This window comes from Pomacea canaliculata, linkage group LG10 (genome assembly GCF_003073045.1).
Source record: "Pomacea canaliculata isolate SZHN2017 linkage group LG10, ASM307304v1, whole genome shotgun sequence".
Classification (NCBI taxonomy): Eukaryota; Metazoa; Mollusca; class Gastropoda; order Architaenioglossa; family Ampullariidae; genus Pomacea; species Pomacea canaliculata.
The window spans coordinates 10,766,746-10,782,107 of NC_037599.1; the positions used below are offsets into that span (position 1 = coordinate 10,766,746).

A 15,362-nucleotide genomic window follows, 5' to 3' on the forward strand; every position below is an offset into this window, starting at 1 on the left:
TGTTGCTATTGTATCGTATTGACCGCTAAGAAAGGCCGGAAAGGGACTGAAATGTCGATGCCCATGGCAATCTTTTAGCCTAAAAAAATTGGTATTTAAACCATTAAAGGCCACGTTTTTGGGCGGTCGTAGGAAGCTGAATGCGTGAACACAAGTGGGCGTGAGAAAGAAGAAAAAACCCTTAAAGGCTGCATGCACGTGCTGCGACCAAAAACCGGTGAGAAAAAACAGAAAAAGAGAATTTTTAATTTATACTTGTATAAGTTAATTACAAGGCGCACGCCAAATAGCTATCATCTAATAACTCTTGTAGCACTTGCCTTCTCCAGTAAGCGACATCACGCTCGCATTGAAAGCAGAACATTTGATTACAGACAGAAATACCTGTCCTTTCTCCTTACTCTATCGAAGAATCATCGAACCGCGAATTTCCTGCAACAGGGAAAGACAATTAGTACGGATCACATCGGTCGAGTTATCTCGACGTGTCCGGTCTCCAATTTCCTGTGGAAACGTTTGCAGTGGCCAAGCTTCCTCCTTCGCTCAGTGGAGCGGAACGGTGCTCAGCGAGGTTATTGCCGCAGAACAAAAAGACCCCGACACGGTGTGATGGTCGCCCGCCTTTTAGAGGTACGGGTGATTGGTTATCTCTCGGGCGTTGACAGAAGTAAACCGTGGGTAGAGTCATGCCAGGTGCGACGACCCTCCACCAGTCTCTCGCGAGCCTCGTTTTCACCGCTCGGTGATCCACGAGGTTTCGGTTTCCAGGATGCACAGCAGGGGTGTATTATCGTCTACAAACACACTCATTTTTAAAGGTTTTAATGAAATAAAATGAATGCATTTTGTTGGTTTCTGTTATTAAAAATACAGTCTGCACAAGGACAGTTGTAGAGTAGCAATGTGGCACTCACTCATAGTGTCACGGATCACATCCATGACTAGTGTACTCAAGTATGCTTGCCACGCTACCTTAAAGCCCCATCACATTCCTGTTAGAAAACTTTCTGCAGAATCTGATCCGTTTTCAAAGACATAAATTATGACCCGCACGTGTGTAAAATAATGAGAGAATCGTGATATATGTTTCTTCCCCTTGACCGATTTGCAAATTTTTTTTCCCCTTAGGATACGAGAATGAAAAGAGGCCGAAAAAACAGTCAGCCCATTTGTCAAAATAGTTTTGTCAGATGTCAGTTTTGTATAAACTCGCACGCTGCTTAGACAAGTCTTGTCAAATGCTGAGGCTATCTACCTGGCGCCAAATTTCTGGTGTTTTACCTGTGAGCAGGGTGTGCACACCATCAAAGTCTCGTGGACTTCCCACAACACCGCTCCATACCTGTCACTCCACGCTACATCAGCAGAACAACACATACACAGATGTGCACACACATACACACACGCACACACCAAGCCGAAGGTGCAAAGCCGTAAACCTGAGACATTTGCTACAGCAGTTCAGACTCCAGATGTGCAAAGGAACCAAACGTTTCTTACATAGAGGAATATGAAAGAGCGTTTGATGAAATCTTCGATGCGACGGACAATCGCTGTCGACATTTGTACTGCACTTCTTGTGTTTCTGGCGAGTCTGTCGACCCACAACCTTCTTTCCAACGTTGTTACACGAAGATGTCAGTCACAAGAAAGTACTTTTATTTATGAGTAATTTGATACTTTGTATTTTTATGATTAGTCGCTGTATTTCTTTCTTCTTTCGTTTGGTGGCATGGAACGGCTGCAAAGCCTTCAAGAGAAAAAAAAACAACAACAACAAAAAAAAAACCCCACACACACGAACCAAAAATCCTCAGCACGAAGCTTGTCGGGTAAAGGGAGACTATACATGTCAACAGTAAGTTTTACAAAACATGCTTAGCTCCCGTGCATGAAATTTCTTCGTGTTTACATTCCTAAAACTTGTATAATGTTTTGAAGAGATATATCTTTCTTATGCTTCCTAAATCCTCTTCATTTAATATACACTCCACATCAGTCTATCTTGCATATGTATTCTTTATTTTACATCTGGAAATGAACTAGCAGCAAACGGTAGACGATAGTACCCAAGAAATCTTAAAAATAAAATCATGGAGGAGAAAAAAAAAATCACTTGAATTACACAGACTTTCGGACACAAAGATTGAAATATTTAACGTTTACCTTTATAACATACGTCTTTCTTTCTCTGTCGTTTATTTTTTTTTTTTTTTAATTTCGAAACCACGTGATCAGCGCAACAGCAAATGACTGGCTCCAAAAAACTCGGAATCTTGTGACAATTTGACCACCCTATTACATCCTGGCTAAATCTAATTTAATGTATATAAACATACTAAGTAGGATTTTGAAATGCGTGTATAACTAAAATTAAAATAGAACTATGACAGTACATTTGCTGCTGCTGCTGCTGCTGGCTGCGCTATTCAAGGGATTTAACTCACACATGCGCTAAGCGACACTATTGGAAAGAATTCTTTCCCTTGGATGGCTTTCTACTTGGCGCGTTAAGCAACCCATGCTGTACACACTTGACGAAGATCAGTTTAAAATTGTCCTTGCTTGTAAAACTGTGCCGATATTATAAAAACTCTTGCAAGCTAACTGTAGACAGAATCTCTCCCAACTTAGCACACACACACATACTCTTTTTCTGAATAATAAAAAAAACAAATGCAGTCTTTCGCTTGAATCTTTATTTTGTGAACTCACTGCTCATAATTAAATACTCACTAAAATAGGTGCAGGGTAAACAATGATTCACACACACACTTGCGCACACACATACACACGTGCACAACCGTGGCCCCTTGTTGAGAAGGTTTGAAGCACAGCGCAACGCCAGTCACCACATGCCGTACCCAGACTTCCAAAAGAAAACAAGAACGAAAACATTTAAGTGTCCTTAAGACAGTTACGACTGTTGTTCAGATACCAGCGAAACACAGAGGTCTCGTGAGGTTGTGGACGTCCATTGTTCTTTACGATCGTCTGCCTCTCAGTCTGCACCGCCTGTCTGCTTGTCATTTTTCTCCTCCGCTCACCCTCCCCTGTCCTCTCTTTCTCTCTCTTTTTTTTTTTTTTTTTTTGCGTTCTTAGTATGTCTTTCAACCTCTCTGTCCCAGCCTTGGGCTCACTGTCTTAGACTTTCTGCCTCTGTGTCTGTCTTATTACATCTCTCTGTGTCCATCTCACTAGGTTTTTGTCGGCGTCCGTTTAACAAAGAACCAGTTTCTGTTTGCGTTTGTCTCGTTGTTGTCTCTACCTCTGCATGTGACAGTCTCACTGTCTACATCTTTCTGCCTCTGTGTCTGTCTCTCACGGCCTGTTCTCGCGCCGCTCGTGCAGAGCCAACATGGCCTTGATGGCGCGTGCCCGCATCTCCAGTTCCAGCAGCTCCATGCGATCCTGCTCCATCTCCGGGAACAGCGCACGTGTCACATCCTCGCTCTCCTCCCCTGGCCAACCCGCCTCATCGTCCTCCTCTTCCGCCGCCTCACCTATATCTTGACCATCGCCGCCGCCGCCGCCGTCGTTACCCTCCATCACGACCTCCCCAACGCCGAGGGCTGGCTCGTCTCGCTGCACAGGAAGGAGGCAGAAGAAAAAGGTTAGTCTCACGAAACAACCCTTCCCACCCCCCTACGCTAACGTAGCTTACAATACATTTGAACTCTTGCACGTTACCCGAGACCGTAACCTATCTTTTCTCGTTAGACAGTCCCTTATGGGAAAAACTGCCGACTGTTTGGCTCACAAATGCACTGAATGTGGCATTAAAGCAGCATCGTAAACAATTAATAAAGACAAACGATGAAAATCATCTTCACGGCACTGACGTCATGCAATGACAAAAATTCGTCTTAGATAAACAAACCTGATGGGCTATACCAATCCCTCTTTGAATCTGAAGCACCAACATGATGGAAGAAAGGAAAGAAGGAAATAGGAAAGACCAGGAAAGAAAAAGATAAATGTAGCCAACGAAATAACGAAGGAAAAAGAACAAATTTTTTTAACAAAAAACAAAACAATACAAAAACACACACACAACACAAAAAAAAAAAACCGAAAGAATGAGAGAAAGACAAAAACAAAAGTTTGTTCGCGCTCTAAGGTAAATTATTTCTTGCCAGTGACGAATGTCAAGTTTCCTCATGCTTTTAAACTGTGTCAGCGAGAAAGATAAATTCACTGTGAAACTGGGAGTTTTGAGATAAGAGGCTGCTACTGCGCGCAAGGCTGGAAACTTCAAGCCCTGCCATAAATTCTTGACCGCCGCGAACTGCTGCTACTTACACGTTTCCTCGGCCCTGTCTCCGCGCCATCACTGTAACACAGAGATTAATGTGCACACATCAGCGACCCACAGCGATTTTTCACCTTGCTTACCACTGCGATGTTTTGACGCAGCGTGGACTACTGGTAACAACAGGAATAAACACAAGTCATCAGAAACAAGGAAACATCGGCGCTTTCCTCCAATTTCCCCCTTTCTGAATATGTATTACTACCAGTCAAGCTGGCTTACTGAGAACGATGCAAACTGCAAATGTTCGGTCAGCTCTTGTCAGACAAGACTAGCAACACAAACTCGCGATATTGCTGGCACTGGGGTGGAAAAAAAAAAAAAAAAAAAAAAAGAAAAACCCGGAAACTGTCAATCGAGCAACTATTAATTATAACAAGCACTAGTGTCAATGTAGTTACAGTATTTATGCAATATGAGTGAGGTTTGAAACTAGAACGTCTTTATTCGTACAAAATTTAAGAAAGAAGAATGAAAAAAACGAAGCCAGATAAAACTATTCAAATCCTTTCTTTAAACAGATATAAGTGCAAAAAGCTGTTTGAAATAAAGTGTTCTAAAGGTTGTCTGTTTAAAACAATGTGTTCTAACTGCTATCTGAAATAAAATGTTCTAAAAGCTGTCTGAAATAAAGAGTTCTTAAAAAAAAAAAACCTACGGCTGTTTCTCAACCACACTCACCTCTTCCTTCCTTCACCTGACGTCGAATCAACTTTTCCTGTGTCTGCATCTCCACAGTGACTGCCTTCTAAAACACAATAAAATAAAAATATGTTGTAGTAGTGCTAAATAACATTTCAGTTATTATCTCATTCCGTCAAATATTTTAATTGTAGACCAGACACACCAGGCTCATTTTTAAGTTACTAAAATTTTATGTCGCGTAAATGATGTTATATGATGTTATAAACAACAACTTGTCCCTTGGAGGAAAATGAAAGTTCAACACTCCTGGAATAGACAAAGAGAAATACAAGAGAAATGTATCTCTAGCTGGTTGTCTCCCTTAGACCAAGGTATGCACGGTCTTGGCGCAGTGGCAGCAAAACTTGTCAGTGAGTTGACAGCAAAGTATGTAGGATAGTGAGTGAGTCCTGTCTGCACGGTGTGAAAAAAAAAATGAACGTATACTATTGTTCAAGCGTGGACGCGCGCACGCACACACACACTGCTGAGTTTTTGGATTTTTTAAACTTCGTGAAAAATGCACTTATTAACACCTGCACTCACTGCCCTAAGCTAGTTCGTCTTGCAAAAAAGCGACCAGTCCGTGCGTCCTGTAACCACCGAACCCCAATGACTGCGATACAGACTCGGACAAAACCCACCCGGAGTCGGTGCAGCATGCTAGCGCCGAGTTCAAATGTACCTCGCTCCGTGCAACAGATGCGGGTGTTTTTAATATTTGAAGTTGGAAACTATCACACCAAGCCAACAACTTGTAATTTATAACAGCCAACGGACTGGCCTGCCCTTCACAGTCCACGCTTACGCTTGGGTGAACTAACTGTTTGTCGTCACTCCGCCTGGGCCTGAATAATGAGAACTCGGACGGCAACAGCCGGTCTCCACCAGCCCGTCTTCTGATCTATATAAACTACATTTTTCAAAACAAAAAAAAAAAAAAAAAAAAAAAACATGTCGACGCTTGCAAGGGGGGAAAAAAGAGGGTTAGACGGGAGAAACACGTGTTTTCAACAAGGGGCGTTTGAAGTGACAAGGAAATGAGTGTGCGTTCTTTGCGAAAGGTTTAAAAAGGAACATACATTGTCAAATTCTATGCATGCATGTTTGTTTTGGTGCGTGCGTGTGCGTGACGGTGTGCTTGTTACGTCACGGGATGCATATCTGCACGTGTGTGTGTGTGTGCTCTGATGTATGAAAAAAAGAGAAAGGGTAGCCCTTTGCCCCCTTGAAGCCACCCCGCTCTCCTCTCCCTCTGTGGAGCCCCCAACACATTCAACAACAATACAAAACAGTTTTTCCACACTTCTCCCGCTTACTGCGCATGCGTGAGTATGCACGTTGCGAGGGGTGAGAGTGCCCTTACGACAATCATCAAGCAAACACTTCAAAGTCACACATCAAAGGCCAGCAAAGCGTTTGAACTGCAGACACAATATGGCAAGGAACGTGCTTAAAAACAGAAAGTCATTTAAGCGCTTTCCTAAGGTATCCCTACTAGCACGGGCCATTCATTCCATATCCGACCTTGAATCTCCATAGCCCGCTGCTCATTAAAAAGACTATCAACCCGAAACCACTACCAGAAGAGGCGAATCTAGTTCCAAGTCATCTGCAATCATTTTCGGGCGTTTGGTGCTGGCTAGGCATTTCAACCTCGTCACTGAAAAAGTAGGTGGCACTAACGTGAGGATGAAAGAGAGAGAGAGAAAAAAAAAGAGGAAGAATAATGTGCTAAACAACTATACTTTCGTTCTATGTGCACTGAGGTAACATTTGAAGATAGTTGTAGACTTTATGATGAAAGTGTGACTCACGACAGCGCAGTTATATTGTACTGACTGGCCCGCTGTCGGATGTTATGTACCGCGAAAGCGATGAACAGGTGAAAGCTCAGAAACTAAAGCACTTTCACTTCAGGGATGCGGCATCGTCGACAACAAGCAAAAACGGAGAATGAATGACTTCATCAAGGAGTGGCAGAGCAGCTCTGACAATAGAAGCACAACGGAGAGTTCAAAATGAAAGCGAAGAACAACTTAAATATACATATATATCACATCTTGACAAAGGTGCAAAACTTTCGGTAACTGTCACAAAATGTCTGAAAACTAAGTTAAGCAATTCAGTCATACTCGTGACTAAATAAAAGGAAGCACATAAAATGTCCCACGTGCGCATATGTGCACGCATCTGTCCAATCGGTTCGTGAACAGTAGTCGGGGGGGAGACACGACTGAGCCACAGTCAGTATGTAGAAATCTCAGTCACTGACCTCTGCTGGTGACCTGCTGTGACCTGCTGGGTCACGCTGTGCGCTCGGCACTGGGTCAAATATGGCTAATTGTCTGAAGCGCATGCGCCGGGGACTACTGGAAAAAAACAACCCAATTCTTTTCTTTTTTCTTTTTTTTTTCGTTTTAGAGAACAACGGGTAAATTCATGCAGCTGTTGACAACGACCAAACAAAAGAAGAAGAAGGGGAGAGAAAAAATGAATTGGACAGGAAGAATCCGTATCGTGTCTTGTAAGCACGATTGATTAAAATTCTCGGCATTTCTTCATGTTCGTCTTCCTCCTCACTATCTCCCTTTACCACAAACACACTACTACAGTTATTAGCACATGAGGTCATAACGACACGATAGCAGCTGCAAATTGGTAAACAAAAACAAAATTTTTTTTTTAAAAAAAGGGGACTGTGTTTACTCCACCAAAAGGTCAGAGACTGGGAACCTGCAAAATACTGTCTCCAAGCCGCATTTCCGGAGGGAGAAACAACCGCAGGCTGGTGTTTGGAGGCTGGGCTTCGTATTAAGATGTGCATTGCAGTGACATACATTCAGCCTGCGTGATTGACTCACGTCTGCTGTAACATGCCAAACAAAAGAACCAACACTGTCTACAACCTCCATCACCGCTGTCCACAACCTCCATCACCGCTGCCCACAACCTCCATCACCGCTGTCCACAACCTCCACCACCGCTATCCACAACCTCCATCACCGCTACCCACAACCTCCACCACCGCTGTCAACCTCCATCACCGCTGTCTACAACCTCCATCACCGCTGCCCACAACCTCCATCACCGCTGCAAGAAACCTGTTCTGCAAGCACAGACATAAGTGTGACAGCCAGTCGCTGTCTTTCCTAGCATAGGAATGATTCCTCTTGCAATAACCTACGTTATTCATGTTAAAGCTCGATACAGACCTCTACCCCCTACCCCCAACACATGCAAGCGCACAAACGAACGCATGGCTGCAGGAAAGAAGGAGTCGGGGGGGGGGGGGGAAATGGATACAGGCAGCAATGGCAAATGAACAGGAAAACTCATTTTTAAATTGGACATGCAAGAAGAGATTGTGGTGGAAAGCTGAGAATTATTAAATCAAATGGGGAGGGGGGCGATGTAATAGTAGCAATATGTCGGTTGCCGGAGCTTAGTGCTAAACGGGCCTAGGCGGCTGTTCCTGATAGTCCGCTCTTATTTCCACATCCGCCTCATCATTCACACACATCACCAAAGTCCGCTTCCAGTCCTGCAGGAAAGCGGCCGGACCGAGTGCGCAGGGTTTCAAACTGGAAAATGAAAAACTGCAATTGCCAATAATGTAAGCGACACGAGAATTAAGGGCCAGCCCTGCCTTCACTAACTCATTCCTTGCCCCCAAACTCCTGCCTCTGTCATTTCCATTCTCCAAATCCAATATGCAATTGTCGCTGAAAATTGCCACAGCGGGCAAATTGCAGCATTATTCATCTCTTGTCTTTCGGCAAACATCGACAATCTCGCAAATGACGGAGGAATAGAAAATTCTCTCTCTCTCTTTCTCTCTCTCTCACTCAAAAGGGCCCGGTAGCACTCAAATGAACAAACTCTTTAAGAGCTGGGAAATAAGCAATTTTCCTCACAATGCCTATACGTCAACGACCGGGCTGACCGAACAAAGGCAAACAAATGAAAATTCATATCGACAGGAATAATCTACAAACACTACACACTGACAGCTGTGCTGGCCGCACCGACCAAGGCTGCGTCTCCTCCTCCGTCAACCCTCCCTCTCACATCCTCCACATTTTAAATGGCTGCCAACAAATCCTCCTCCCCTCCACCCCACCGACCTCCCTTGTACCCTCTGGCTCGTACTGACTGCAACACATGATTTACGCTTGGCGGCAGTCACGTGATTTTTTTTTTCCCATGTCGTGTTCACAAACTGGAAGCAAAAACAACACAAGTTAAACGCGCACCGTTTCCAGAGATCAAGGACGGAATACATATTGAAGAGAGCAGCAGTGTGAGACAGCAGAAAACACGTTTATTGTACGTTACCTTCCTACCTTCCCTTGCCCTCAAGCATGCTTGTACACTTGACAATCAGTGTGAAGGACCACATGTGATGTTTTTACCACACTCGCCTGACCGTCCAACTAGCCGACCCAGGCGCTCCACCTGAACACCTGTCGATATTACCTGACCCTCCGCAAGCGTGCCGGGTGTCGGGTAGGCCTCACAGAACACTCGGACGCAAAAGCGAATCTGAGAGGAAAGGAGAATATGTGTGGTGGGGGGGTGGGGTAAGTAGGACAAACCCTCAGGTACAAGCAGGGCCTGTGTGAGAATTAAGACGGTGGACCGGGACTGGGATGAAGACAAGCGGGAAGGGTGGGAAACGCGAGTATGCAAGGGTGCAAGGGTAAGAGATGGACGAGAGAGAAACACAACTTCTGTTAAGAATATTAAGTATCAAATCTTCACAGCACTTCCCTCCTCTGGTTATAAAATTCTATCTGGGGTTGAAATATCCCGAAGTGGAGGTATCGCACAAACAAACCAGAACATTTAAAGCAGATGGCCAAAATCGAAACACATTCGACGGTCTGGCCTCCTCCTCGTTCCGGCTGCGATTTGGTAAAATGACACTATTATATATCGATGATCCCCCTTGTCAATCTCAGCAACAAGTCCGACTTGTCCACAATGCACGACTTCAGCAGAAACTATCAGTGACCGGGTGATCGTTCACTAGGCCTCGAATTTTCAAAACCCAGCGGGTTAGCCCAGCCAGGCTGGGTAAACAAATATTTAAAGACACAAACGGGGGATCTTTCGTATAGATGGGTATCTATAGCAATATCGAAACGGCTTTTTTTTTTTTACTCATGCGCCATGAGCCTGTCCATAGGACCGGGATATGGCGTTATACAAATTCATTGTATTATTCAGTTATTTTAGTGCCGTGCGCAAACCGGAAAAGGGGGTCTATGTACGTGGTTGAGCTTATGGCATTCTTTAACTGCAAGCATTTTCTACGAGCTCCACATTTCAGCTTGGCTGACAGGGTTAAAGAGTGATTCAATCAAAAAGACGTTTGGAGTCTGACAGAGTTGCCTGCTCTTACCGAGGTAATCATTGTGGATAGGGGGCAGCAGAAACAAAGCTTAACGATGAAAGCCAAGCCAGCTTCATGCATGAACGAGCTCGGCACAGTCTGCCTGTGTCCCGCTCTTCCACCTTTGACTGCACTGGCGGGGAGAACATTTGTCGGCTGCTACGATCGTCAACACCTTTCTTCCCCCGTGGGTGGGGGGTGAGAGGTTTGAGAGAATAAAGCCGTTTACACTCATTTGAACCGTAGTACAGTAAATAACCATTAACAGCATATTATAAATCAACACAACTATAACCATTAGAGTAGCTGTAATTGTTTTTAATGACTAGTTTAACATAATATCTGACTTGTATTTGCACAATATATTGCTTCATAAACTTTTGAATAAGTTGACAAAGTATGGAGACGTTTAACGGAGGTAAAACGCCATTCTGACTGGTGTCGTCTGCTGGATGTGCTAGTTAGAACTGTGTTGACTATGGAGTGTATTGCGGCCTGTCCGACATGTTTGATATCTGGCCTGCGGTGTAAGTTCATGTAGTGTGTAGACGCTGACCTTTGGCCTGGAGCACCGTCATTTTGTTCTGACGTCACATTATTTTCACGTCACAACATGTCAGCTGTGCAAGCCTTGAGCTTGTGCACAGCGACGGACAAGGCGCTATACAAGCCAACTGTTATTATTTACAACTAGACTGAGTTTACATTATTACAAGATATTGTGGATACTTATTAACGTATATCTTGCGACAGTGCTTATTTTCACAGTCATCAGGCTCTCCGCCAGCTGTTATTTTGGAATCAAAGCCTGATGCAGCAACACGCATCTCTGACGATGTTCCTCTCCAAGCCTGGCAAAGATGGCGGCGGTTTAAAACTGTAAGCAGCTGCTTGGCTCGTCGACGATGATGCTTGTGTGTTTTCCTGACTTTCATACCCACCATGTGATACTGGGGTCTGACTGAGCATGGGACATTTATCTGTAACCCTGATGTAAATGTCGACTGTGTACTGCTGAATTTCCTGTTTGCACCAAGTTCTCTCTTCTTATTACTTGCAACCACCATTTTTTTCTTTCAAGGTTTTAGGCATTACCGTCAGAAAAAAATATACTAACTTTTCCACTGTCGTGTAATTCATTTACCTTTGCGACAGTCTGCAACATAAGAGTCATCTTTTTCTCCCATCTCTTTACGTTCGTATGTCTCGGTAAATCAACGGACTAACAGACTTGACTTCTGCTTTAACCACCGACGAGTGTGTACTGCGCAGGCGCTGAATAACTGACGAAATACCCCCACTACATGTGGTCTCTGGCTAACCCTAGACGCTTATATACCGGGTAAATCTGGCGGATATTATGACTTATTAAATTCAACGGAAGTTCTCGAGATGTAACAAACTGGAGAAATAGAAAAATATAGATGATAATTTTATTGAAGTAATTATCTGAGTAGCATTCGCCAAAAAAAAAAAAACCAAAAAAAAAAACAACACACAACAAACAAACAAACAAACAAACAAAAAAAAAAACAACACACAAAAAAAAACAAAAAAAAAACAACAACAAAAAACAAACAAATACCGCAAAGGATATGACGTCTTTCGGTTTCTGTTCCCGCTGATCATTTAGCTTTCGTTGAAATTATATTTGTCGTCAAATACTTGTCCTGGTCAGGGAACAATTCTGATCACAATGAAGAAATTTGCGCACTTCTTGCTTCATATTTCGATTAAAAACATATTTTTTTTGTTAACTATAAGTCTTCCGCCTCATCCTCTGACTTTAAATTTCGGGAATAGCCGGTCGTTTGTGTGAACTGACATACGCTGTGGCTCGTGACTCGGGAGCCACTCTATCAAGCTAATGTAACCAGCTAGTTCCCTCGCCAAGTTAAGGAAATTTTACCCATGGGTAGGTTACCGATACCCAATATTACGAGGCTTTGAAATATCGGGAGGTAGTTTATATGTTGGGTTAAATGTACCCACTGGTTCCCTACCTCAGCTAGGGTAATCTACCCAATGGGTAAATCGATGATGGCCACGAATATGAGATCGGATGGGCAAAAGAGCGGTGGCCAAAAACTACGGTCAGAGTCAGGAAATTCTTTTACGCATGAATGATCCCGCAAACAGATTAAAGGAGACTGGGTAGTCGGTGAAGTTGTGGGTGTGTGTGTGGGGGAGGGAGGAAGAGTGAGGTGGGTGGGTGAAAAAGGCTCTTGTCAGCTCTCCCTTGCTTCGTCCTCAAACCCTAGCTCTATCTCGGCGTCTCTTTGCTCCCATATTTCTCATCATCGCCACTTCCTGCCAAACCACTGAAGCTCTTACGGCTGGCTGGACAGGGCTGCTTGCCGCCGGTCCCTCTCTGGAACACGTTCCTCGCGACCCTTGAACTCGCACTTACAGCGCCCTCTCCCTCCTGCTGTCGCTGTCCAAACTATATAGTCTACTATTAAGGGTCTTGTCCGTCGTATTAGCTAGGCATTTCAGGGGCGCCCCTCGTGTAGTGATTAAACCACTCGCTTGTCACCAGTTGCAGTGAGAGGCCCTGTGTTCACATCTCGTCTAGCGACACTGTATGTGACACCTGTTCGCAGAGCCAGCCGTTGGGATATTCTCCGGGTTTCCTCCCCTCAAAGTGCGAAGGCAACCACCTCACCAACCAAGCCTAGACTTTAGGCGTTAAGTCTGACTTTTGCGAGAACGGATGGAACCTCAAAAACGGCTCTTGCTGTAAGCCTTGAGGTATGAGCCCCTGCGTGCGTGCTGTAGACTGTAGAGTTTCAGATGATGATGTAAGACCACGTGGTCCAGGCTATTGCCGCACATGCGTGCTTTTTCTCTCGTTTTCCTCTTTCTTTTCGTGTCTCTACTACTGCTGTGTGACTTCACTTCAGCGCTCACTGTCACCGCTTACCTGTTGAGTTGCAACAAGGTAGCAAATACACCTCATCTCTGCTGCTTTAGTGAAGAGTGGTATGTTTTATTTTGTTTGTATTTGTTGATTTCTTTTGTTTACACACAGTATTACATCCTGACACGGAAGGCTTCATCTAAGACACCAAAGCTGCTTTAGATCTCCTGCCTCCAGCCCCCCCCGAAAAAAAAAATTTTTCAATTAAAAAAAAAAAACTAAAAATAAAAAAGCAGTGAGAAGATGAAAAACAAAACAGACAAATAATCAGGCTTTGCTGTTCGGTATAAGTACAAGTCGGGCATGGAACATTTTAATTCCACAGTTTGAAAGGCAAAGGTTTCGCTGGCTTTCAGATTCACTGGATTTTCCTTTAGATATTCAACCCCATGTTCTGTACAAGGTACATCTTCATCACTTTAATGTTTCTTTCTCCTCCAGTCGCGAGACAAAGGTCGGATTAATTACAAGTATACTGTTCTATCGAGATCACAGGTGAGCACGTCCTGTCGTAATTACAGGTGAGTACACGTGCTGTCGGGGTCACAAATGTAGTGGAAACGAGTGTGGAGAAGAGATGCGAGGTGAGCGAAAGATCAAGCGTGGTGTCAAGATGATAAGTACAGCAGGAAAACGTGTGCTGAGGTGACCCCAACGTGCGAAAACGTAGGACGTCGAGGTCACAGGTGAAGCTGTTGTGGTGAAACCAGCCCGGCATCTCTCACGCCCAAACGAGATTCAACGACAGCAACCTCGTCACATTATCGCCACCGTCGCACGTCAGATTATCGTCGTCACGTGGAGGCAACGTCCAACGCTGGGTACAAACATGGCTGACAAATGACATCACTGCTGCTCTCAAGTCGAAACACGTCCCGAATAAAAAAAAAAAATAATAATAAAACCCAAACTACTGGCCATTGATTGTCTGCAGTCAAAGCAACAGCCTCGTTGTTCTGGAAGTCTAATGAAGTGTTGTGTGAAACACTATCTGCCCAGCTTATAATGAACAGGCGATTTACAGCTTGTAACACGTGTGCGCAAGTGCGTCTGCTTGCGTGTGAAAGAGAAAGAGGCGGAGGGGAGGAGAAACAACAACGGACACCATGTTTCACCCGGTTTCTCATCGCCAGGTATGTTTAAAACGGACCAACACTCTTGGTGTGTCTTGTATCACACATTCCCAAAATAATTTAACGGCACTTAACCTTTCACTTGTGTTATTGACAATTTAGAAGTTTTTGTTTTAAGGAAGAGGATCTCTTTTGAAGGATGAAATAACCAAAATTCTCGACAAAATACTGAAAAAAAACTACACACATGATAAAACGAGACTGTAACAAAACAGCATCTGCATGGGGATTTCGTTCCACTAAATGAAGGGGACAGATGACAAGCAGGCAGTGATGGACCAAGGTGACATGGTCATTACTTTGGTCACGGAAGGCTAATCATACACCTCGTCGCTACCCACGATAGCCTCTCTGGTCACGTGACATCTGCATCCCACTGCTGCGCCCGCCAACCTCCTCACCTCTCCCTTTCCCACCCCCTGCCCCCCTCCATGAAATGGCCAGACTCCAGTTGGCCGCTCGTGGCTCAACACCACCACAGTCCATTCCCTTTTTCCAAAAGAAAGCAGACACTGGCCGAATTTTAATCGTTCCCCAAAATCTCTCCGCGTGCCCCATAAAAAAAGGACCAAGCATCCACGTCTCCACAAATTTCAGTCATAAACACCATCGGAAAGGGACGTGTGCCCGGCCATATTTGCAGAGAGTGCAAATGACACTAAAGAGCTCTTAACATAATGCAAATGTCTGCAATTTTGGAGAGCTGGCTTATCACCCTCTGTTTGGTATGCACACTTCGTCCTTCGCTCTATTTTTTCACTCTCCCTCCCATCCCCCACCACCACGTCTCTCAAGCACAATGCAAGAAATAAATCTAACACCTGCCTTTAAAAAAAAAAAGAAAGAAGTGCACGGTGCGAACGCGCTCACACAGTCTTTCTTTTCACAGGAGGGTGAGTGTAGGGTTGTGAGGAA

At 44.3% G+C, this 15,362-nt stretch overlaps 1 protein-coding gene across 2 annotated transcripts in view; it reads right to left on the reverse strand.

Annotated features, from left to right (window-relative positions):
* Nucleotides 1-2,681: 2,681 nt before the first annotated feature.
* Nucleotides 2,682-15,362, reverse strand: part of LOC112573238 — a 30,213-nt gene continuing 17,532 nt past the window's right edge. Inside the window, exons 1-4 of one of the 2 annotated variants that reach the window (XR_003101191.1) lie at nt 9,335-9,522; nt 4,994-5,060; nt 4,303-4,333; nt 2,682-3,585 (exon numbers count right to left, since the gene is read on the reverse strand). Coding sequence is in view for 1 of the 2 variants with exons in the window: in XM_025253428.1 (XP_025109213.1) it covers nt 3,322-3,585; nt 4,303-4,333; nt 4,994-5,060 (362 nt within the window). In the remaining variant the exon portion in view is untranslated. Of the gene's footprint in view, nt 3,586-4,302; nt 4,334-4,993; nt 5,061-9,334; nt 9,523-15,362 lie in introns of those variants that run through there. The other variant, XM_025253428.1, reaches the window with a different exon arrangement.